Source organism: Neofelis nebulosa, chromosome 6 (genome assembly GCF_028018385.1).
Source record: "Neofelis nebulosa isolate mNeoNeb1 chromosome 6, mNeoNeb1.pri, whole genome shotgun sequence".
NCBI lineage: Eukaryota > Metazoa > Chordata > Mammalia > Carnivora > Felidae > Neofelis > Neofelis nebulosa.
Window position 1 is genome coordinate 129,248,697 of NC_080787.1, and position 22,298 is coordinate 129,270,994.

The 22,298-nt window shown below is 39.9% G+C and overlaps 2 protein-coding genes across 9 annotated transcripts in view; one reads left to right on the forward strand and one right to left on the reverse strand.

The window, feature by feature from the left end:
* The window catches only part of HECA (hdc homolog, cell cycle regulator), a 190,043-nt gene that overhangs the window by 79,186 nt on the left and 88,559 nt on the right, over nucleotides 1–22,298 (forward strand). For 2 of the 7 annotated variants that reach the window (XR_009263359.1, XM_058735467.1), the window contains exon 4: nucleotides 16,692–16,768. The exons of 3 other annotated variants lie outside the window; for them this stretch is intronic. Coding sequence is in view for 2 of the 4 variants with exons in the window: in XM_058735467.1 (XP_058591450.1) it covers nucleotides 16,692–16,751 (60 nt within the window). In the remaining 2 variants the exon portion in view is untranslated. Of the gene's footprint in view, nucleotides 1–6,089; nucleotides 6,206–16,691; nucleotides 18,825–22,298 lie in introns of those variants that run through there. 2 more of the 7 variants (XR_009263360.1, XM_058735466.1) reach the window with 2 other exon arrangements.
* Nucleotides 3,601–22,298, reverse strand: part of TXLNB (taxilin beta) — a 49,748-nt gene continuing 31,050 nt past the window's right edge. For both annotated transcript variants that reach the window (XM_058735460.1, XM_058735459.1), the window contains 4 exons: nucleotides 20,824–20,898; nucleotides 13,899–13,991; nucleotides 8,210–8,305; nucleotides 3,601–6,982 (listed from right to left, as the gene is read on the reverse strand). In XM_058735460.1, the coding sequence (XP_058591443.1) occupies nucleotides 6,188–6,982; nucleotides 8,210–8,305; nucleotides 13,899–13,991; nucleotides 20,824–20,898 (1,059 nt within the window). In that variant the 3' untranslated portion in view covers nucleotides 3,601–6,187. The remainder of the gene's footprint in view (nucleotides 6,983–8,209; nucleotides 8,306–13,898; nucleotides 13,992–20,823; nucleotides 20,899–22,298) is intronic.

Below are 22,298 nucleotides of genomic sequence, written 5' to 3' on the forward strand. Positions count from 1 at the left end.
TGACTTTCAAATTTTTTTAGCATGTAGGATCTCTGAATGCTCCACGGCTGGTTGCCTCTGCCTGGTGGATGCCGGAGCAGTCTCAGGTTCGCGCTGGTTCTCAGCCTTGCCCTACTTGGTGGGTTGTAGCTAATGTTGGTGACCACCATTTCATTAGAACAACCAAAGCTCTGTCTCATTCATTTTGAAGAGTTTAGATTTATTTCAGAACGCTGACCTTTGTTTAGCCAAGGCTGTGATTTATGGTAATACCGTATGTTTCTTGTCACTTCATAAACCCGAGTTTGACCCTTTCTGTTGTTTGTTTTCTTAGTTACGGAGTTTGTTATCACTCTTGCATTGGCTATTTATTTATCGAGCTGACTTAACTCTAGCTATGTCCAGGTTTACTCGGAAACTTGGTATATGTGTGGTGGAGCATTTAAGTGCAGTGCGTGGCATAAACTTTCCAAACAACATGTAAGAATGCTGTGTATTTGTATTTGCATAGTCGTGTTTATTCTATAAATAACATAATATGCTTCCATGTTTATATGGTAAAGTGCATAAAATTTGAATACATGGTGTAAACAGTCAAATCTGGCAGCTGGTAATAGCTATGACTCTCAGTTCAACTACTGTTCCCTTCCCCAAAGACAAACTAACGTGTTAAATACAAATGGTAGATAAGATAAAAATGGATAGGACGCAGTGAACGCTGATAGCGGTTAAGTTAGGGTGATGGAATTAACACTCATTTTCTCTCTTCTCTGTTTTCTGCATGTTCCATGATGTAATTTTATTTTATTTATTTTTTATTGAAAAGAATGCATTGATTATTTTAAACGAAAGGCAAACAAGAAGAAAGACAAGAAAACAACAACACTGAGAAACATGTTTGTAAGAATCCCCCAGGTGGAGGGTGTTGTGTGGGAGTGTATTAATGTCATTGTGGCTTTTGTCGTCTGTTGGCATCCTGCTTTCACAAAAGGGTCCCACCCATTTATGTTCCTCTTCCTTTTATTGCTCTTAAGGTTTTGTCTTTTTGTTTTTCATTTTTGTAATGGCTATCAGATCGAAAGTCTCTTTTTCTCTCTCCTGTCCCTCACTTAACACAATATCTTCTTACTTGGCTTCCATTGTGGTTTCGTGTTCTTTGACATAAAATGTCACATTGACTGTCTGCACTGAAATAATGAGGTTTATGCCCAGGTATGTTTTAATTATGACATGGAGTAACTGAATGTCATGATGTATCATTTTGTCAAAAAATCATTATAAAATGGGATAGACGTTGCTGGTCGTGGAGGCTTTAAAATCCAGCAGGAAGAAGGACTTGCACTTGGCTGTTGCCAACTCGATTGTGTTGTTGGTGATTTATCTCATCTCTTATCTCCTGGAAGAGTAAATCAGCTTCTGTGAATAATTTTTGTGCCATGGATCAATGAGCCTGTAGGCTTATTTTGTGAGTTAAGTGTTTCTATCAAATATCTTTATTTATACAGGAAATGATTTCTTTTTATAGTTTGTCCTTGTCAGGAAAGATAATAGGAATATCCTTTGAAAATATAGGTGTAAAGGCCCACCAACAGGAACAGCATTAAATCTAGGACAAATTTTATACATGTGCGTTTATGTGCGTGCGTATGTGTGTTTGTGGGAACATTCACACACATGTACAGCAGCAATTGGCATTTGCACAACTTCTCTAAGGGTACCACCGAGGAGACTTCACTTCGAGTGTGGAAGGTACAACTTAACAAGATTGGGGGAGATCTTTATCACTATCATTTATGAATGCTTCTATTCAAATGGAATGCCCTTATGGTTGATCTAATGATAACTTTAACTTTTAGGTTATAAAGTACAGAAATATAAATGGTTTAAACCTTGTGAAGATTTACCCAGATACTTGACTTGAATCCTAAATCTTACTTGCCAGTTCATGGTGGCAACAAATTTTAGAGGCCAGAGTCATCATTTTTATTTCATATCTTCTTTTAGGAGATTCTTTACGTTTTGTCTAAGCGCCATACCCAGCGTGGGGCTTGAACTCATGACCCCGAGATCAGGAGTAGCATGCTCTTCTGACTGATTCAGCCAAGTGCCCCAATTCTTTACATTTTAAATTACTTTTATGTATCCTAAGTACTGGATTTAACTACTGGTTGGAGGAGAAGGAGCTGAGGATGTTTTCCTGAAATGATTTCTCCCCTAATGATACCTTAGTCTTATTGAAAAGCAGCTTCAGTTTTGCAACGAACACATAATACTTTATTAGCTTAAAAAAAAAAAGAGCTGTTTAAAAGTGTGTATTGGGGCACCTGCGTGGCTCGGTTAAGTGTCCAACTTTGGCTCAGGTCACAATCTCATGGTTCTTGAGTTCGAGCCCCTCATTGGGCTCTGTGCTGACAGCTCGGAGCCTGGAGCCTGCTTTGGAATCTGTGTCTCTCTCTCTCTGCCCCTCCCCTGCTCACGTTCTGTCTGTCTGTCTCTCTCAAAAATAAGTAAACATTAAAACAATTTTTTAAGTATTAAAAAAATGCATATCTATACCATGCAAAAAGGAGCAAAAACAGCCTTAAGGGCAGGGTTTAATTTTTTTCCCAATTTTAGCTAACTAGTTCTCTTCTCCAAGCATACTAGGAAATGCTTTGTTCAAGAAGCCTCTCCTGGTTGAAGATAGACTGGGAAGAGAGAATAAGTAAAAGGCAGAATAGTTGGGCCTCTTTGGGTCCTACTAGGGAGAATTCTTGGAGTAGTTAGAAGGACTGGGTGGAAATGTCCATCAACTGATGAATGGATAAAGAAATTGTGGTTTATATACACAATGGAGTACTACGTGGCAATGAGGAAGAATGAAATATGGCCCTTTGTAGCAACGTGGATGGAACTGGAGAGTGTGATGCTAAGTGAAATAAGCCATACAGAGAAAGACAGATACCATATGGTTTCACTCTTATGTGGATCCTGAGAAACTAACAGAAACCCATGGGGGAGGGGAAGGAAAAAAAAAAAAAAAAGAGGTTAGAGTGGGAGAGAGCCAAAGCATAAGAGACTGTTAAAAACTGAGAACAAACTGAGAGTTGATGGGGGGTGGGAGGGAGGGGAGGGTGGGTGATGGGTATTGAGGAGGGCACCTTTTGGGATGAGCACTGGGTGTTGTATGGAAACCAATTTGGCAATAAACTTCATATATTGAAGAAAAAAAAAAAAAAAGAAGGACTGGGTGGAGGTAAAATAAGCTGACACGTTCTACATCTGACCCCTTACTCCTCAGAGTATTTCTGAAAGCTCCCATGGCAGAGAAACCTCTGGAAATGGTCTCATTGGAGACTGGCACTGAAGAGAGACATTGGTCATGGGATAACTGTCTGCCAGAAGCTGAGGACTGGGCAGGGGAGCCGGGGTTTTGCTTTCTCATTAGTTCCAGGCAATCATGTTCTGTCTCTTTCCCTTGTTTCCCTCCTTCTCTCTCTCACACACCACACACACACACACACACACACACACACGCACGCACGCACACCCAAGATGTTCACAGTGTTCATTATATGTGCATTCTACTCAGAGACCAGAAATTTAACGAACAACAAAACATAGAAGTAACAAAAGTTAGCATGTGGGAAGAGAAGTAACTTTAATAGATACATAAATTATAGTTATTTAATTAAGAAAACACAAACAATACTGGTGTTTCTGGAAAAGTAGACTTGGCATCTCTAGAAATAGTTACACGAACTTGATAAAGAACAGAAATTCCTTACTCTTTCAGGTCGTATGAATTATTGTGATAATTAGTAAGGCCGAATTCTAACACAGACTATAACAAAACATTCTTTGAATATTAAAATAATCCTTCCAAAGTCTAAATTAAGCTTTGCAAATTTTAGGTAAGGTGTTGTATTGAAATTCTGCCCAAGATATACACAGTAGTGAGTAATGTGTTGCTGTGAAAGCTTTTTGGATGAAAAAAATGAACTTTGGGTATTAGAATATTTGATTTACCAGATTTTGGCTCCTCTCCTGCCTGTTTCTCTTGCTAAACATTCAGACTGAGACTTTACTATGATTATCTAATCTTACTCCATTCTTGGAAGTTTACCTTCTGTAAACAGAAGGAGACCCTCCTGGATTGTTATGGTGAGTATTTAGCTCTGAATTAAATGAATGTTTAAATCTCTAAGATTTCCAGTAATGTTGAATTTGGCTGGATAGTCTGTGGTTATAATATTGCAAGCCTTCAAAAATACATGGAAAAAAATAAATAAAAATACATTGGTTCTTCAATAGGGATATGCTTTTTCTCCTGATTAGCATTTCGTTATTACCCTCACTGTCGACTTCAAACAAATTTTATGCAGTTTACAATTCTTGTAGCATATGGTTGCTGCCTACAAGCATTTTGTGTTCCTTGGCAGACAGCCACATGCAACACTGAAGAATGATTTTCTGGATGAATAGTAGAGAATCTTGCTTTTATCCATTTTTCTACTTGAATTCAACTTTTGAGGTAGGGCTGGGTTAGACTTTTTTTTTTTTCCTTTTCCCCCTCCTCTCCCTTTCCCCGTTCCTTCTCTCCCTTCCTTCCTATTTCTTTATTCCAGTCTCCCTTTATCAGATTTATTGGATTTACTGGGTTTTGGTAAATCTGGTAGAGTAATTTATGCTGTCAGTTGTATTAGAGGTTCTTGTCCAATAATAATGTAATACTCCTGTAGACCATCTAACTTTTGCCTCCTGCTGAATCCTCACCTGTTTTTCAAGCCATTTGTACTTCTGGTTGTAAAGAATTCCCCAAAGCAGATAATATATTGTTTGGTGCACCTCATCACTCATATCGAGACCCTATGTGGACTTCTGTCTTGTAAAAATAATAGCTTTTACTTATCAGTTATTGAGATGAGGACGGGGTATAATTTCCTGTAAAGGGTGTGAAGGTTGGAAAAAATGTGAAGATGCTTTGAGAATATAGATTGAGGCAGTGACAGCAAGAAATGGTGGGAAACCCTCTGGAGAGAGCAGAAGATGACAGCGAGAGAACTGAGGACTTGGCCGGGCCAGGCGAACATTCCTTTTCAAAACTTCCATAGCACAAGAGCCAGGGGACGAGAGCATAGCCTCGTATCAGTCCCAGGGCACTCAATCCCTCCGTGCCCTTGCTTGCTCTCCCACTTCCCACCCTTTCCTTGCAGGTAGCCATGAGTGGGCTGCCCCACCACATGGGGTGGCGAGGCAATGGGCCGAGCTGTGTTGGAGAGGCCGCTGGAAGAGATGAGCCATCGAGGGCTGTGATTGTTCCCCTATTCTGTCTATTGTCTCTTGTGGCACCTTTGTGTCTATGTGTTCTGCAGACTTAGAATCTAACCCAACTGCTGTTCTATCTTTGGATCAACTGATTGAATTTATTGACTTACCATTTGGTTACTTGTTTTTGCCCTACATTACATGGCCTAAATACTCGTATTCTGAACCTACTTCTGATTCAGAGCATTAATCTACTGTCATCCCAAGCAAGTAAGAGATCATTTTTTTGATTACTGTCTAAATATTTTGCATGAGAGAATTCCAAAGAGGGATGAAATGTATGTGTAATATATATTAGTATATAATATATTTGTATATATATACACACACATATATAATACACACATGTACATATAGGTGCATAAACTCGGATAGGTATATATTCGCACACATACGTATACATTCACACATGTATACATATATATACATCTACACATATGCACATATTATGTAAATGTTGCTTAAATGAAACCTGGACATCCATAACTTACTACAGAACTTATTAAAATATATAGGGAAATAAATAACAATCACTTTTTCTGCATTTACATATTGTAGGAGAAGTCTTTAAACACCAAATCCTACTGTTGATTAAAAAATTGAAATAAATACCATCTCAGTGGAAAATTCTTATGAATTTGCTATTTGTATGTTTTGTTGCCATTTGGGAAAATTGTACTGTCAACCGACGTTAAATAGAAAAGCTCCAAATCAGTTATAAATTGAGAACAAATAGCACAGGCTGAATGTGCTCTGCATAACATTTAAAAATGTCTTGATTCTAATTAAGTCTCTTCCCTTAGACATCCCTGGCCCTTAATGCCTCTTTCAGAAGACAATCTGTCACGATGAAGACGTGAAGCTGGGAAGGCACTAAGCTCGGAAGGCACCACGACGAGGCCTAGTCTACTCCTTCCAGGTTGGTGTCAGCCACCTGGGGCAGCTGGGGCTCCACCGAGACCCCTGTTGGTGGTGTCAATGCTGCTGCTTCCAGTGGGGGTGGCTGCCTACTGGGCCCACATCCGAGCTCCCCGACTAGAATTTGCTCACCTGCTGTGGGTGGAGGAGCAGGACCATTTGCCTCCATCACTGGTAGGGAAGCCTCTGCCCGGGACTGTGGGGCCTGACTGGAAGCTTCTGCCTCTGGCTTCTGGGGCTGCTGATCAGCCTGGGCTGCTGTAAGGAGACCCTGGTCTTGGGCCTCTGCTGCCGACCCCGTGGGGGGATTGCCGGGCCTGGGGGGCGGTTCTGCCTCATTGCCTCCTTCGGCCTCAGCCTGAGGAGTTGGGGGAGGCAGGGAAATCTCTGAGTGGCATAAAGGGCTCGGAGGGGATCGTTCTGGCTCCTTGAGGGCCGAGTCACCAACCCCTTGAGGACTGCCGGAATCTGGTGGGATTTCTTTGGACTGGTCGAAGGTCGACTCCGGATGACGGATGACCATGAAGGCTGTGGCCAGATTTTTCACAGCATTGTGAACACTGTCGGCTTCCTCTGCATCAACCTCGCCGCCCACAGAAACAGCAGACTCTAGCTCCTCGTCGGAGGTGTGCTGACTTTGGTCATCTTTTTCAGGCATTTTTGCTTCTCTGATTTTTTTGTAGAGCTCGTTTCTCTCTTCTTGTAAAGCTCGGCAGAGGTTCTCCAGCCTCCCAATTTTCATCACGAAGCACTCATATTCCTTGGCTCTCAATGCTTTCTGTGAGTTGAAAACACACACACGTAAAACACCAGAGCGAAATTGCCAGGATGCCCTCTGGAGACCAGCAAAACCATTTGCCCAGGAATTTGTCTGCCAGACTCTGCAGCCACCGCAGACTGGTGGCTGAACAGACCCCTGGTCAGGGGGAATCACTTCCGTTTTTTTGCCTTGTGGGTGAGACCCTGGTAGAATTTTAATCCCCGTATCCTTTTCTGTGGGAAAGAAAGATGGCGAAGCATCTCTCTGCTTCAGTCCAAGGCCTCCGGAATCTTAAAGTAGATGCATTTTCTGCTTTTAAGTCTTCCAATGGCACAATGAATGCGATGGACTGGGACCCGGCTGTCAGCAGAGCCTTATCTAGTCTATAGATAAACTGCTGTATGCTAATCTGGCAACTGTTTGATTTATGTCAGTGAATAATAAGCCCATCTCTTTGGAATTGGTTGCTATTTGGGATGAATTGCTAGAACAGTAATTATAACGACAGAAACTCCCCACACACTAATTCATGATGCTGCCTGCTCAAACTGTTCAGTTCTTCTCCATTTCTGTGGAAATGTTGGTGTGTTTGTGCATGAAATCGTTCCTAATCGTCTCACTCCTTGCCCCCACCTTTGTGCCACTCTGTACCCTTTGAGGGTTTTTCTGCTGCTCGTGCACATGGGGAGACCTTCACCTGCAGGCTCTGCCTCTCAGGTCAAGGGCTATATATCTTTGCCTTTATTGTCTCAACACCTACAGAGCCTGACATAATATCAGTAATTAAATGCCTGTTGGAAGAATTAGACAATACATCTCCATATCTGTCTATACAGTTGTACATACCCTGGGTGCTGGGGCTCGTGTCTTCTCTCAGTATGTTCAGATTAACTCATTAATTTATTCTGCACCTGCTCTGTGCTAGGCACTGGGGAAATTCAAAGACAAGTAAGACACTTGTCTTTCCTTTACGGAATGAAGTCGCGCAGGCATGATGCTGATTTGGCAACAGCTGCGGACTCAGCACGTAGGCATGTACTTAAGGTCACAAAGCTCTTTGTGAGTCTGGATCCAATTCTCTTTTGCTCTAAATATTTTTATTACAATTTCACATATCACACCTCAGAAAAAAAAATCAACTCTTTTTCCAAGATAATAATTTGCACTATTAGGTTATAATTACTTTTGGAATATGAATATTTGGACTAGATAGGAGAAAATAAGCTAGCGGCTAGGCTTCCTTACCTCTTCAATCATGTCCAACAGAGCTTTGTTACAGTTCTCAAACCGGGCTTTCCACGTGGCTGTGTCCTTCTCTAACTTCTTCATTTTCTTGGTTGTCTACAGAAATTAGAGTATTTTAATGTTAATCCTGAAAACTTAACATATCAAAAAAACTACTAGTTCCATATGTGATGCCAAGAAAAGTCTCTTTGTCACTAGCTGCTGAAACAAACAGAAGTTTGATGTCACGGAATGAAGACTGAGTGGGAAGAGTCCTATTTATTCCTGAATCATCTAGGTTCGTGGTGAACAAACTTATTTGCACCAGTTCAGGAAAAAGGAAACTACTTAGAGTTACCCTGTTTTGTCATTGCTTATTCTTTAAAGTAAAAGTAGCTTTATTTAGTCCCAAGAATAAGCTTGCAATTTAGATTCTTTACTGAATAGAAACTGCAAGCGAGAAAGCTGGTCTGGCTTTTTAGCCATTAACATATTGGGACTATCTGGGCATATCTGAGAAGTAGCTACACAAAACTACAGCTTTCTATTTTCTCAGTCTACATTTTTTTTAAAAAAAAGTTTTAATTTAAATACTAGCTAGTTATCATACAGTGTGGTATTAGTTTCAGGTGTACCATATAGTGATTCAACACTTCCGTGCATCACTGGTACTCTTCACAAGTGCACTGCTTAGTCCGCATCGTCTCTTTAACCCATCCCCCCCCCATCCACCTCCCCTCTGGTAACCATCAGTTTGCTCTCTATAGTTGAGTCTGTTTCTTGGTTTGCCTCTCTCTCTCTTTTTTTCCCTCTGCTCGTTTGTTTTCTTTCTTAAATTTGACATATGAGTGAAATCATATGGTATTTGTCTTTGATTGACTTATTTCACTTAGCATAATACTCTCTCGATCCGTCCATGTCATCGCAAATGGCAAGATTTCATTCTTTTTTTATGGCGGGTAATATGATATTCATATATATATATATGTATATATACATGTATGTGTATATATATATACACACCACATCTTTACTCATTCATCAGTCAGTGAACAGTTGGGCTGTTTTCCATATCTCGGCTGTTGTAGATAATGCTGCTATAAACATTGGGGTGTATGTATCCCTTTGAATCAGTACTTCTTACTTTTGTATTCTTTGGTTGAATACCTTGTAGTGTGGTTGCTGGATCATAGGGTAGTTCTACTTTTAACTTTTTGAGGAACCTCCAGACTGTTTTCTACAGTGGCTACACCAGTTTTCATTCCCACCAACAGTGCAAGAGGGATCCCCTTTCTCCACATCCTCGCCAACACATATTTCTTGTGTTGTTGATTTTAGCCATTTTCACGGGTATGAGGTGATATCTCACTGTAGTTTTGATTTGGATTTTCCTTATAATGAATGATATTGAGCATGTTTTCATGTGTCTGTTGTCCATCTATGTCTTCTGTAGAAAAATGTCTGTTTATGTCTTCTGCCCATTTTTAATTGGATTATTCATTTTTTTGAGTGTTGAGTTTGATAAGTTCCTTATATATTTTGTATACTAACCCTTTATCAGATATGTCATTTGCAAATATCTTCTCCTATTCCATAGGTTGCCTTTTAGTTTTGTTGATTGCTTCCTTTGCAGAAGCTTTTTATTTTGATGTAGTTCCAATAGTTTATTTTTGCTTTTGTTTCCCTTGTCTCAGGAAACATACTTAAGAAGTTGCCACAGCCAATGTCAAAAAGTTACTGCCTGTGTTCTCTTCTAGAATTTTTATGGTGTCAGGTGTCACATTTAGGTCTTTAACTCATTTTGAAGTTATTTTTGTGTATGGTTTAAGAAAGTGGCCCAGCTTCATTCTTCTGCATGTTGCTGTTCAGTTTTCCCAACACCATTTGTTGAAGAGACATTCTTTTTCCCATTGGATATTCTTCCCTGCTTTGTTGAAGATGAATTGACCATATAGTTGTGGGTTTATTTCTGGGTTTTCTATTCTGCTCTATTGATCTATGTGTGTGTTTTTGTGCCAGTACCATACTTTTTTTTTTTTTTTTTGATTACTATAGCTTTGTAATAGAACTTCGAGTCCAGAAATGTGATACCTCCAGCTTTGTTTTTCTTCTTCAAGGTTGTTTTGGTTATTCAGGGACTTTTTTGGTTCCAGACACATTTTAGGATTACTTGTTGCAGCTCTGTGAAAAATGCTGTTGGTATTTTGATAGGGATTGCATTAAATGTGTAGATTACTTTGGATAGTATAGACATTTTAACAATATTTGTTCTTCCAATCCATGAGCATGGAATGTCTTTCTGTTTCTTTGTGTCATTTTCAATGTCTTTCATCCGTGTTTTATAGTTTTTGGAGTACAGGCCTTTTACCTCTTTGGTTAGGTTTATTCCTAGGTATCATTGTTTCTGTTCTGCAATTGTAAATGGATCCTTAGTTTTTCTTTCTGCTGCTTCATTATTGGTGTATAGAAATGCAACAGATTTCTGTATGTTGATTTTGTATCCTGTGACTTTAATGAATTTATTTGTCACCTCTAGACATGTACAGAGCATTATATCATCTGCAAATAGTGAAAGTTTTACTCCTTCCTTGCCAATTTGGATTTCTTTCTTTCTTTCTTTCTTTCTTTCTTTCTTTCTTTCTTTCTTTCTTTCTTTCTTTCTCCCCTTCTCCTTCTCCTTCTCCTTCTCCTTCTCCTTCTCCTTCTCCTTCTCCTTCCCCTTCCCCTTCCCCTTCCCGTTCCCCTTCCCCTTCCCCTTCCCCTCCTCCTCCTCCTCCTCCTCCTCCTCTTCTCCTTCTTTTTTGTCTGATTGCTGTAGCTAGGACTTCCAGTATTATGTTGAATAAAAGTGGTGAAAGTGGACATCCCTGTCTTATTCCTGACTGTATAGGAAAAGTTCTCAGTTTTTCCCATTGAGGATGATATTAGCTATGGGTTTTTCATATATGACCTTTAGTATGTTGAGGTATGTTCCCTTTAAATCGACTTAAAGTATTGAGTGTTTTTATCATGAATGGATATTGTACTTTGTCAAGTGCTTTTTCTGCATCTATTGAAATGATCATATACGCTTCTTATCCATTCTTTTATTAATGTGATGTGTCATGGTGATTGATGTGCAAATATTGAATAACTCCTGCAACACAGGAATAAACTCCATTTGATTGTAGTGAATGATTTTTTAAATGTAATGTTGGATTTGGTTTGCTAGTGTTTTTTATTGAGAATTTTTACATCTATATTCTTCAGAGATATTGGTCTGTAGTTCCCTTTTTTAGTAGTGTCTTTATTTGGTTTTGGTATCAGGGTAATGCTGGCTTCATAGAATGAATTTGGAAGTTTTCCTTCCTTTTCTATTTTTTTGTAATAGTTTAAAAAGAATAGGTATTAACTCTTCATTAATTTTTTTTTTAATGTTTATTTATTTTTGGGAGAGAGAGAGAGACAGAGACAGAAACAGAATGTGAATGGGGGACGGGCAGAGAGAGAAGGAGACACAGAATCCAAAGCAAGCTCCAGGCTCTGAGCTGTCAGCACAGATCCCTATGAAGGGCTTGTGATTTTATTTATTTGGGTCCTTTCTCTTTTCTTTTTTTTTTTCTTTTTTTCCTTTATATTTTCTTTTTGAGAAGTCTGAATTGAGGTTTATAAATTTTATTAAGTTTTTCAAGGAACCAGCCAGCTCCAGGTTTCATTGATCTGTTCTATTGTGTTTTTAGTTTCCACATCACTTATTTCTGCTCTAATCTTTATTATTATTTTTTGTTTTGAAAGAAATGTGGACTGCCACATTCAGCACCTCATTTGGATGTGTCTGGGTTCTTGGAAGCTTGACTACCCTACATTTTCCTACCAATGGACCTAGAGAGCTTGTTTGGAAGTTCTAGCAGGGGAGCGCAGGTACTTATACACCCTTGACTAAGAAGGATGGTCTTTCTCTATCTGGACACCCACCTAACCAGCCAGATCAGTTGAATCAACCCTGGTGATCAATGGAGTGACAAATGTCTCAGCCAGATCACCCTTACATTCTCTGCTCTAATCTTTATAATTTCCTTCCTTCTGCTGACATTAGGCTTTGTTTGCTGTTCTTTTTCTAGTTCTTTTAGGTGGAAGGTTAGGTTGTTTATTTGAGACTTTTTTTGCTTCTTGATGTAGACCTGTATTGCTATACACTTCCCTCTTAGGACCATTTTTGCTGTATCCAAAAGGTTTTGGATTGTTATATTTTTATTTTAATTTGTTTCCATGTATTTTTTAATTTCTTCTTTGATTTCCTGGTTGACCCATTCATTGTTTAGTAGCATGTTGTTTAACCTTCGTGTATTTGTGGTCTTTCCAGATTTTTTCTTGTGATTGATATCTAGTTTCATAGCATTGTGGTCAGAAAAGGTGCATGGTATGACTTCAATCTTTTTGTATTTGTTGAGGCCCGTTTTATGACCTAATATGTGACATCTATTCAGAATGTTCCATGTGTGCTATAAAAGAATATGTATTCTGTTGTTTTAGGATGGAATGTTTTGAATGTGTCTGTTAAGTCCATCTGGTCCAGTGTGTCATTCAAAGCCACTGTTTCCTTGTTTGTTTTCTGTTTAGATGATCTGTCTGTTGATGTAAATGGTATGCTGAAGTCCCCTACTATTATTGCATTATTATCAATTAGTTCCCTTATGTTTATTATTAATTGTTTTATATATCTGGGTGCTTCTAAGTTGGGTGCATAAATATTTACAATTCTTTTTTTTTTTTTTTTTTTAAATTTTTTTTTCCAACGTTTTTTATTTATTTCTGGGACAGAGAGAGACAGAGCATGAATGGGGGAGGGGCAGAGAGAGAGGGAGACACAGAATCGGAAACAGGCTCCAGGCTCCGAGCCATCAGCCCAGAGCCTGACGCGGGGCTCGAACTCACGGACCGCGAGATCGTGACCTGGCTGAAGTCGGACGCTTAACCGATTGCGCCACCCAGGTGCCCCTGTGCTGACATCTTAGAGCCTGGAGCCTGCTTCAGATTCTGTCTCCCTCTCTCCGCCCCTCCCCCACTCACGCTCTGTCTCTCTCTGTCAAAAATGAATAAACATTAAAAAACATGTATTTGAACTTTACAATCTGTGTATTAGGCAAGGGAAATAGTATGTTAATTTATAGATAAGAAAAATAAAATTGGAGGGACGTTAAGTGGATTGTCTAGTACTACATGAGGAGAAGAACACACCCAGAATTTGAATTTGGGCTTCCTTCTTCTCATTCAAGGCTCTGTCAGTTATATCATACTACATATATTCTCTTGGAAGAAGGATTATATGAAATGGTATTTTCTACTCTAAACTTCTTCTGTTGCACATTTGTATGAAAGTTGTTTTTTTAATCTTTAGAAATTAGATTTTTAAAAATTTCAGTATAAACAGCATAATGTTAAATTGCTAGCTTTTGTCTTTTTTTTCTTAGCTCTCCATGGACTAGAAAAGGAAAATATTTTTTTCTCAGGGTGAAAATAGATCCTGGTGTTTTTTGGACTCTTCCTAAGATTAATTCACCAGATAATTACCAATAAAAAAATACAGCCCAAATCTTATTTGCATGTATAAATGTTTCATTACTTCATGAAATGCACCAAAGGATCTTAACGTGACAGAAATGAACTCAAAGGAGAATTGCCTGTCAAAATAGAAAATGTCAGTATTTTGTGGGGGATAAGTACTACTCACTTTATCCATTTCCTGTTTGAAAGTGGCAAACACCTCATTGCTTTTTGTCAGTGTGTTCTGGAACTCTTCAAACCTTCCGGAATAGAGAGTAAGCTGTAAATAAGGGGAAAAGTACATCTACTTTAGAGCTGCTTTAAGCATGCTTCCAGAACAAAACAGCATGGCATCGTTCATTATTTGAGAAGAAAGTTGATTTAAAGGAATCCTCAACACAATGTTAATAAATGTGTTCTGTTCTTTTGTTTACTATGACATCAACCTAAGTCAGTGAGTATGATTGAAGTACGTCTTTAAAGAAAAAATGGAATAAGAAAATGTGTCATCACCATTTCATTACAGCCTAACTTTTCCCAACAAACTTTTATTGAGCACTGAACATACACATTGACTCTATGTGCAAAGCATTGAACATGTGGCTACTGTTTCTGAGAGACATGCACACGTGATGGGAAGATAATCTCAAAGACAACTTGGATGATGGGACAGGGAATACTACAAAGTACCAAGTCTGTTAAGGATGGTGTCAGAGAAGGAAGTGAGCATGGCAGGTGACCACGTGTGCCATGTTTTTGTGGAGAAGGCGAACCTTGAACTTGGTCTTGAAAGAAGTGAGAATGTAGAAAAATGAAAAGAAGTGGACCCGACATGGGTGGCTGCAATCATACCCGTTGTGCCACGCTAAGCAACCAACCATTTGCATTTCAGTCCATTTGGTTTTGTATGTTTATGAAGACAGCGTTATAGCCAATAGCAGTTAAATGTCCCTGTTCATCAAAATCAGTTTATTATACGAATTTTCTATAGATGGAAAGAATGAGTCTCGAGGAAGGAATGCCTTTTCTAATGTGCACACAGTATAAAACATCATATGGGTTAGCACTGGCAAGCGTGTGGTTCACTTCAGGAGTGCTTTCTACCTCTATATCCTTATTCCAAGGAATAAGGTAATTTGAAGTACGAATAAAGCAGGACAGGGAAGGAGAGTGTGTTAAGTGCTTGATTGCTAGAGACAGCAATACACTAATCAAATCTTGCTTTAAAAAATGATTTTAGAATAGCATGCTATGAGTGGAGATTTAATATGGATGATACATGTTAGGAAGGCCTCCGTTTTCGAATGAGTATTTGGTACTGTTGAATGCTGGAGCAAACCCCAGCTCCTCAAATGGGCACCAAATGACTAGCTGGTGGTACCTGGGACACTGTCCTTTTGAAAGAGAAAAACTACTAACTGGAAGCCAGTAGACTGGAGAGTTCCCAGTCTTGGGAGTGAGAGGTAGAGAGTATGGGAATCAGACTACCCCTAGAACCCAGAAAATCTGCTGATCGAGAAGGGGTCATTCTCAAATGTAGAATAGCAGAGATTTCACTGCAGTAAACAAGAACAACGGAATGATAACGTAAAACCTTTCTGCAGGATAGATTTTCCAAAGAAAAGTCAAACAACATCTGAGTATTGTTTTGAAATCACATGTTGGTTCCACGCATATGTGACAGAGCTTGGGGCAACTCTGGTGGCCTAAATTTTTTTTTCTCATGATTCCTTGGCACACAGATGAAAGAAGACTGAATAAAAGGGCACCAGGGAGTTCATGGCCAGGAAGGTGTAGTAGGGTTTTACACACACACACACACACACACACACACACACACACTGCATAAGACAATCCTTACTCATTATGTACAATGCACTCTTGACATATTCTGTTTAGTTCTGTTTCACTTTTTTTGAAGTAGTGGCTGGGATCCACTGAATTGATTTCAGGGCCCTTGAGTAGGTCAAGTCCTTAATCTGAGGATAAACTTCTACTGGACTGGCTATCTATACTACTGCACATAATCTAGTGGTCCAGGGTGAGGACAGCTACTCCCAGCTGATCCTCTCCACCTTCATTTGCATTCTTGGTTACATATCCTGTGAAGTTGCTTTTTCTTACTTTCTCTCCTTTCTTTTCCCCACTTCTCGGGAATTCCTGCAGAGTTATGGGAGGGTGGCAGATACTACCGTCCCTGGAGCAGGTCCTCTCAAAGCCGCTCATGCAGCCGGGTAGTTGCAGGCTGCAGACAGGCAGAGCAGGAGTGGGCGCGTGCACAGCCCATCTTGCTGGCACAACCTTGACAGTATCAGCAGGAGCAACCGTGCCCACCTCGGCCAGCTTCTCCCCTTCCTTTGGGCAAAAATGGTCTTTTGGGTGTATACATCGGGCAGGTTTTGTTTCCTTTCCTCATGTTTTCTTGTGGCATGGGGGAAGGCAGACACACCCAGAGGGCCAGGAAGAAGTGTCTCATTTCATTACCACTTCTTCTGGCCTTTTTCTAGTGACTGTTTTTTGTTTTTGTTTTTTTCTTCTCTCCACTGCTGTTCTTTCTTTTTAATTGGGACAAATACATGTAATGTAAGAGTTACCATCTCAACTATTTTAAATGTACAGTTCAGTATTGTTAACTGCGTTCACACTGTCGTGTAACCAATCTCCAGAGCCCTTTCATCTTGCAAAACTGAAAGTCTCTACCCACGAAACAGTAACTCCACATTTCCCCTTCTAAGTACTATTTTTCATACTCAGCCTTTCTTCCTATTTGACCTCTTTGTGGCAGGTGGCAAAACCTGTGTGGATTATGCTTGTCTCAGGTAAACAACTCTAAAACTCTTTGCTTGTGCTAACTCAAAATGGACACTTCTTGTTTACTTTGTGGATATTTGTTTGGTATATGTTCCCTCTCACTATCACGCTGACATGATGCGTGTTTGGTTTCATGTGTCATATTCCTGCTCTTATTTTGGTATTTCAGAGAAGCATGGAAGGGACATCCGGAGGTCATCCACAGTACTCCTGCCAGAGGCAGAAATAGAAACGGACTGTTCTAGGGTGAGTCACCACAACAGTTGCTGCAACATTTTCACTGTTATGTGGGTGAGCGACTCATACGTTCTTCTAATGGGGCACCAGATGTTAATTACAAACATTCATAGCATACAGGAAACAAAAGCATGTCCAGGAATTGTCTTAGCGAACTTGTGATATTGGATTTGGGAACACGTCCAATTATAATAGCAGTTGCAGAGTAATGTCCTCTCGTCCTAGATACATAAGGTGAGCACTTCCGGTTTAAAGGCTGTGATTGCTGTCCTTAATTTACCAAAAAAAGGAAGGAAGGAAGGAAGGAAGGAAGGAAGGAAGGAGGGAAAGAAAGAAAGAAAGAAAGAAAGAAAGAAAGAAAGAAGAAAGAAAGGAAAAAGAAAGAAAGGAAAAAGAAAGAAAGAGAGAAAAAAGAAAAAACCAAACAAAGCCAAACCAAATTTACTCAATGATCTTTCCCCTTGGGCAGTGTTTTTGTGGCTGCGTGGCTGTGTGGCTGCGTTGGCATTGCTGACTTTCCACATCCACACCTTCGTCCTTATCGATTCAGTGAACACTCTATTTGTAGTGGCAATTGTATTCCATTGACCATTTCTGACATTTACTCTGTTGCCATGGTTTGTATAATTGAAAGCCAGACGTCTCTTCGCTAGGTGAGAATCATGCCCCAACCTGGCAAGCTGTTGTCTTGTGGCTGAAGGTGACTTCATCTGGTTAAACGTAATCTGTCCTTGCTATTTCCTTAGCTCAGAATGTGGAAATGGGGACTTGAGCCCTCTTGCCTCCTACCACCCCACTCCTTTAAAGCAGTTCTAAACCCGAAGGAAGGGTTCGAGTGCTCTGCAATCAAATCTGTGATCGATTTTGTTTTTCAAGGTCTAAAGGTTTTAAAGCTACGACAGCGACAGTTTTCAAGAGGAATTTTTAAACATTTTTATACATAGGGTTTGGGGGCTACTATATTCTTCTTGAAGTCATTGTTGAAGTTTTGAAAAGTGCCTTGAAGACAGGAGAGAAAGGGGTGTCCTTGCAGAGAGAGCCACACGCCACAGAAAACAAGGCAATGGAGGAAGAGGCGGGGTTAGCCCAGCTTAGGCCACACTGCTTCTGCTCTGGAAGCTGTCTACATTCAGGAACTAGAGCTGCACAAGGTCTTGAGATCATCCTTTCCGGGGGTTCATAAACTTTTTTGTAACCAAAGACTCCTTTTGTCTCATATATCTCTATGTAGATCCTCACCTATGAAATAATAGTAATGTTAGCTCATACACTAATTGTTAGCATTTTTATTAGTAGTATTATCAATGTGTTTAATTAGGTAGGGACTTTTGATTCTCCCATGGATTAGTCTATCTCCAGCACTTAGAACCTTGTCTAGCACTGAGTAGGTGCTCAATAAATATCGGTTGAATTAATTATGCTAATTATGGGCCAGGTATGGGGCTAAGTGCTTTGCATGCATAACTTGAAGGCAAACTGCATATCTTACATATTCATTAACTCATTTTCCTTTTATAAACTTAACCAAACATGTGAATAACTGCCATATAGCTGCTGAGTGAGAACTGATATGTCAAAAACAACTATATCTTATTTTCTTTTATCATTTTTTATTTTTATTTTTAGAAAGTGTGTGTGAGTGGGGAAGAGGTACAGAGGGGAGATAGAATCCGAAGAAGGCTCCATGCATAGTGTGGAGCCTGATGCGGGGCTCAATCCCACGACTCTGGGATCATGACCTCAGCTGAAATCAAAAGTTGGGCGCTCAACTGACCGAGCCACCCTGGCACCCCCAAAACAACTATATTTTAAATAGTAGCTGCTGTTATGCTGTTATGTTTTGGAAATACTGAAAAGTAATGAGCCTCCCAGAGGTTAGAGAACTCCAACTTGGGATCGTGGGTGCATTACACTATTCTTATTTTACAGGCAAAGAAACTTAGGTTTAGGGAGATTTCGATGAATTACACAAGGTCAGACAAATTCTGAGCAGAAGAGCCAGGACCCTGACCCTGGTCTCTGGACTCTGTCAATATCAAGGAACGAATAAGGAACACTGGCAAGTCTCAAACTCCTGGTAGATGCTTTTTCAAATTTGAGGTGTGGCATTGGATCATACCCTTATGTTTCATTCCACAGGTCATTTGAGGCCTAGATTCTGATGCCAGCTGAATGAATGACTCTCTAACCCCATGTCTAATGGTATTAATCTACTCTTCTCAAGTTCATTATCACCATTTATCGAGAGGAGTAGAGATTGCTTGTCATAGATGATATGAGCAATGAATAGCTTCAAATATTGTCTCTTGTACCCCTCAAGGCTCTGTGCTGAGAATAGTACAGAGACAGGGCCAGGAGCCCTGCCTCAATTCTCTGGAGTCTCTTCAAGACTGTGAGGTCACACCTCCTTTCCCCCTGCCTGCCTCTGTTTAGAGAGTGGCCACTGCCTGCCGCCTACCCCACAACCATGATGTGATGGTTCTGGGATTCCCTAAAGGATGACCTTGAGTTTGTAACTCTAGATTTTAGTTTTTTAATTCTGGATCTGCTGATTTTATTAACAGTAAGAAACATGGTTCAAATCTCAATGTAATTAGTATTTACAAATGATTTTGATATGTTAATTTATGTTATTGAGGGAAAACAATTTATCAATACATTCGGGACACACACTGGAAAAACTATGCATTAGGAAGGTGAGCTATGAAAGTGCGATCTGCATTTTTGTCTGCGGTGGTATAATTTGTGATTTTATTACCCACGAATAAATTTATTTGTGAGTGTCTTATCTTTTCTCATATGCTTTGTAAAAAATGAAGAAGTATTCATACAAGCAAGTTTTCAATGAACTTGTTCATTCGTATAATGAACAAAGTTTTTGTTTTTGTTTTTGTTTTTACAGTGAACAAGTGTATAGCAGTCAGCACATAAACATTTACAAGTGAATTATCCAAATCTTAAATTAACGGCTGCCCAGCTCACCAGGCTTCCGGTTTCCTCACTTTCTGTGAATTTGCTCTACGTGACTTTTCAGTGTCTTTGGCACTGGCGCATTTCTCCCAGCAGGGGCGCTAGTGTCTCTCTCTGGCTCAGACCTAGGATGCCTAACCCAGAACCCGACAGGCAACTTTTGCCAGAAGGGGCAGAGCCCCAGGGGCAAGGGAGGGATGGATAGAGTCATCTGTTGCACGAGGCTTTTTATCTTTGAGTCTGAAATATGAATTCTTGTAGTCTAATCAAAACACACACATGGGGGCGCCTGGGTGGCGCAGTTGGTTAAGCGTCCGACTTCAGCCAGGTCACGATCTCGCGGTCCGTGAGTTCGAGCCCCGCGTCAGGCACTGGGCTGATGGCTCGGAGCCTGGAGCCTGTTTCCGATTCTGTGTCTCCCTCTCTCTCTGCCCCTCCCCCGTTCATGCTCTGTCTCTCTCTGTCCCAAAAATAAATAAAAAACGTTGAAAAAAAAAAAAAACACACACACACACACATGACATCACAAAGCCAGATCAAAACTGTTCCCTACTTGTCCATCATCCCTAGTCATTTATCACCGACAAGGCCAACCTCCGATAGCACAAGAACTTTGGTGCTGACTTTATCTCCCTCATTTCTTTTGATTATAAATAATATCAAATAGGTAAGGATCCTTTCAGTACTGAGAGTTCTAGATGGCGCATGTGATCCGTTCCCATTTTATTCTTACTTTAATAGGATCACGGGGAGGAGAGAGAGAGAGAGATGACGTATTATGAACAGATAGGCAGGAACCAGGACACCAACTCATTCAGATTGCCCATCGGGTGCCCTCATTCATATGTCAGCAAACCTTTTGACTCGATGTTGTTGTTGCGGAGCATTTATTTTTCTCAGGTATAATGTGGTGCTATTATTTTTACTTTAAAATAATAAATATGAAGTTATTCTTCATTGCTAACTCCTGCTCCCCTCGCCCCCGCCACATGTTAAGGCCTGATGGAGAGTACCTTTGGTTCATAGCCTGTTAATGTGGCAACAAGGAGAGCACACCCCATGCATGGTTGTCCCCCCGCAACCCCCCATTTCACCTGAGCCTGCAGGACTGTCTCTTGTTCCTTCAGCACTTTGGCTTGAAGTTTCCACTCTGCTGCCTGGTTCAGCAACTGTGAGAAGAGAGAACACGTGGAAAGATTGTCAGATTGCTCTTTACGTTACCATTTGGTTATAATTTGTGGATGAAATGGAATAACTTGCTAATTAACCCTCTTAAGTAGTTTTTTGGGAGCTTGGCAAAGTATCTAAGAAAGCTAAGAAAACAGTGTCTAAAAAGTTGGATTCTCAACTAAAGATTTGTGGTTCTTAGGGATAAAAGAGAAAAATAATCTTCAACTCAAGCATAAATCACACAAAATTTAACCTCCCACCAAATTCTGGAAAAGTGTAGCAATCCTGTTCAGTCATCATTCAGTCCCTGCTTGAACATTTCCAGAATACCCCCCCTCCCCCTGCCAGATCATTATTGTGAGCAACTGGTGCTTTATGTTGAACTCAAGGTTATTCTCCTAGACCACAGTTCTCCACCATAGCATGCACCAGCGTCTCCTAAGGAGCATGTTAAAATGCAGATCCCTCTCAAAGAATGTAAGTTAGGAAGTATAGGTGTGATTCAAGTCTGTAGTTAGAGCAAATAAACAAAATGGTTTGGGATTTGGTGGTCCATGGATTGTATTTTGAGAAACACTGAGTTAGAAACTTGACCTATTATTCCAAATCTTGTATAAGATTTACAAAAGAAGTCTCATTCCTCTTCCATGAGGCAGCCTTTCAAATACAACCAAGGCTCTCATATCAAAGATAATCAGAACTGGAAGCTGACAGGTTAAGTTGAAAATGTTGTTCTAGACATAAATATGACACACACATATGTAAAATATGTTATTTGAACTTAAGGTGTATGTTTACTTATTGATTTTTATATAAAGCTATGGTCTTTGTTTTGGGTATGGGTCTTCTTTTTTTTTAAGTTATCTATCTATCTATCTATTTATTTATTTATTTTGTGAGAGAGAGCAAGAGAGAGTGTGTGAGGAGGGAAGGGGCAGGGAGGGAGAGAATCTTAGGCTCTGTGTCATGAGCACAGAGCCTGATGCGGGGCTCAATCTCATGAACTGTGAGATCCTGACCTGAGTCAAAATCAAGAGTCGGATGTTTAACCAACTGAGCCACCCTTGGGTATGGGTCTTCTGACTGGCATTCAGAGAAGCTTTTTGTTGTTGTATATACATTAGTTTTTTAAACAATAGTACTAAAACCTAAAGACTTAAGATTATTTGTGAAGAAGCTTGATTAGATAATTCTCTAGAGTTTTACCACTTTCTCCAAGTCCTTTATAGCTACTCCCATCTAACTTGACAATTGTTTTGTGCTATTTGGCATTTCAAAGCATTAAGCATCATTTTCATAGAGACAGTTCTTTCTTTTCACACTTACATTTCATCAGTTTCTGCATCATTCTGTCGGTTTTCATAACACAAAATCAAGAAAGAAAAGGTTTGGGTGCAAA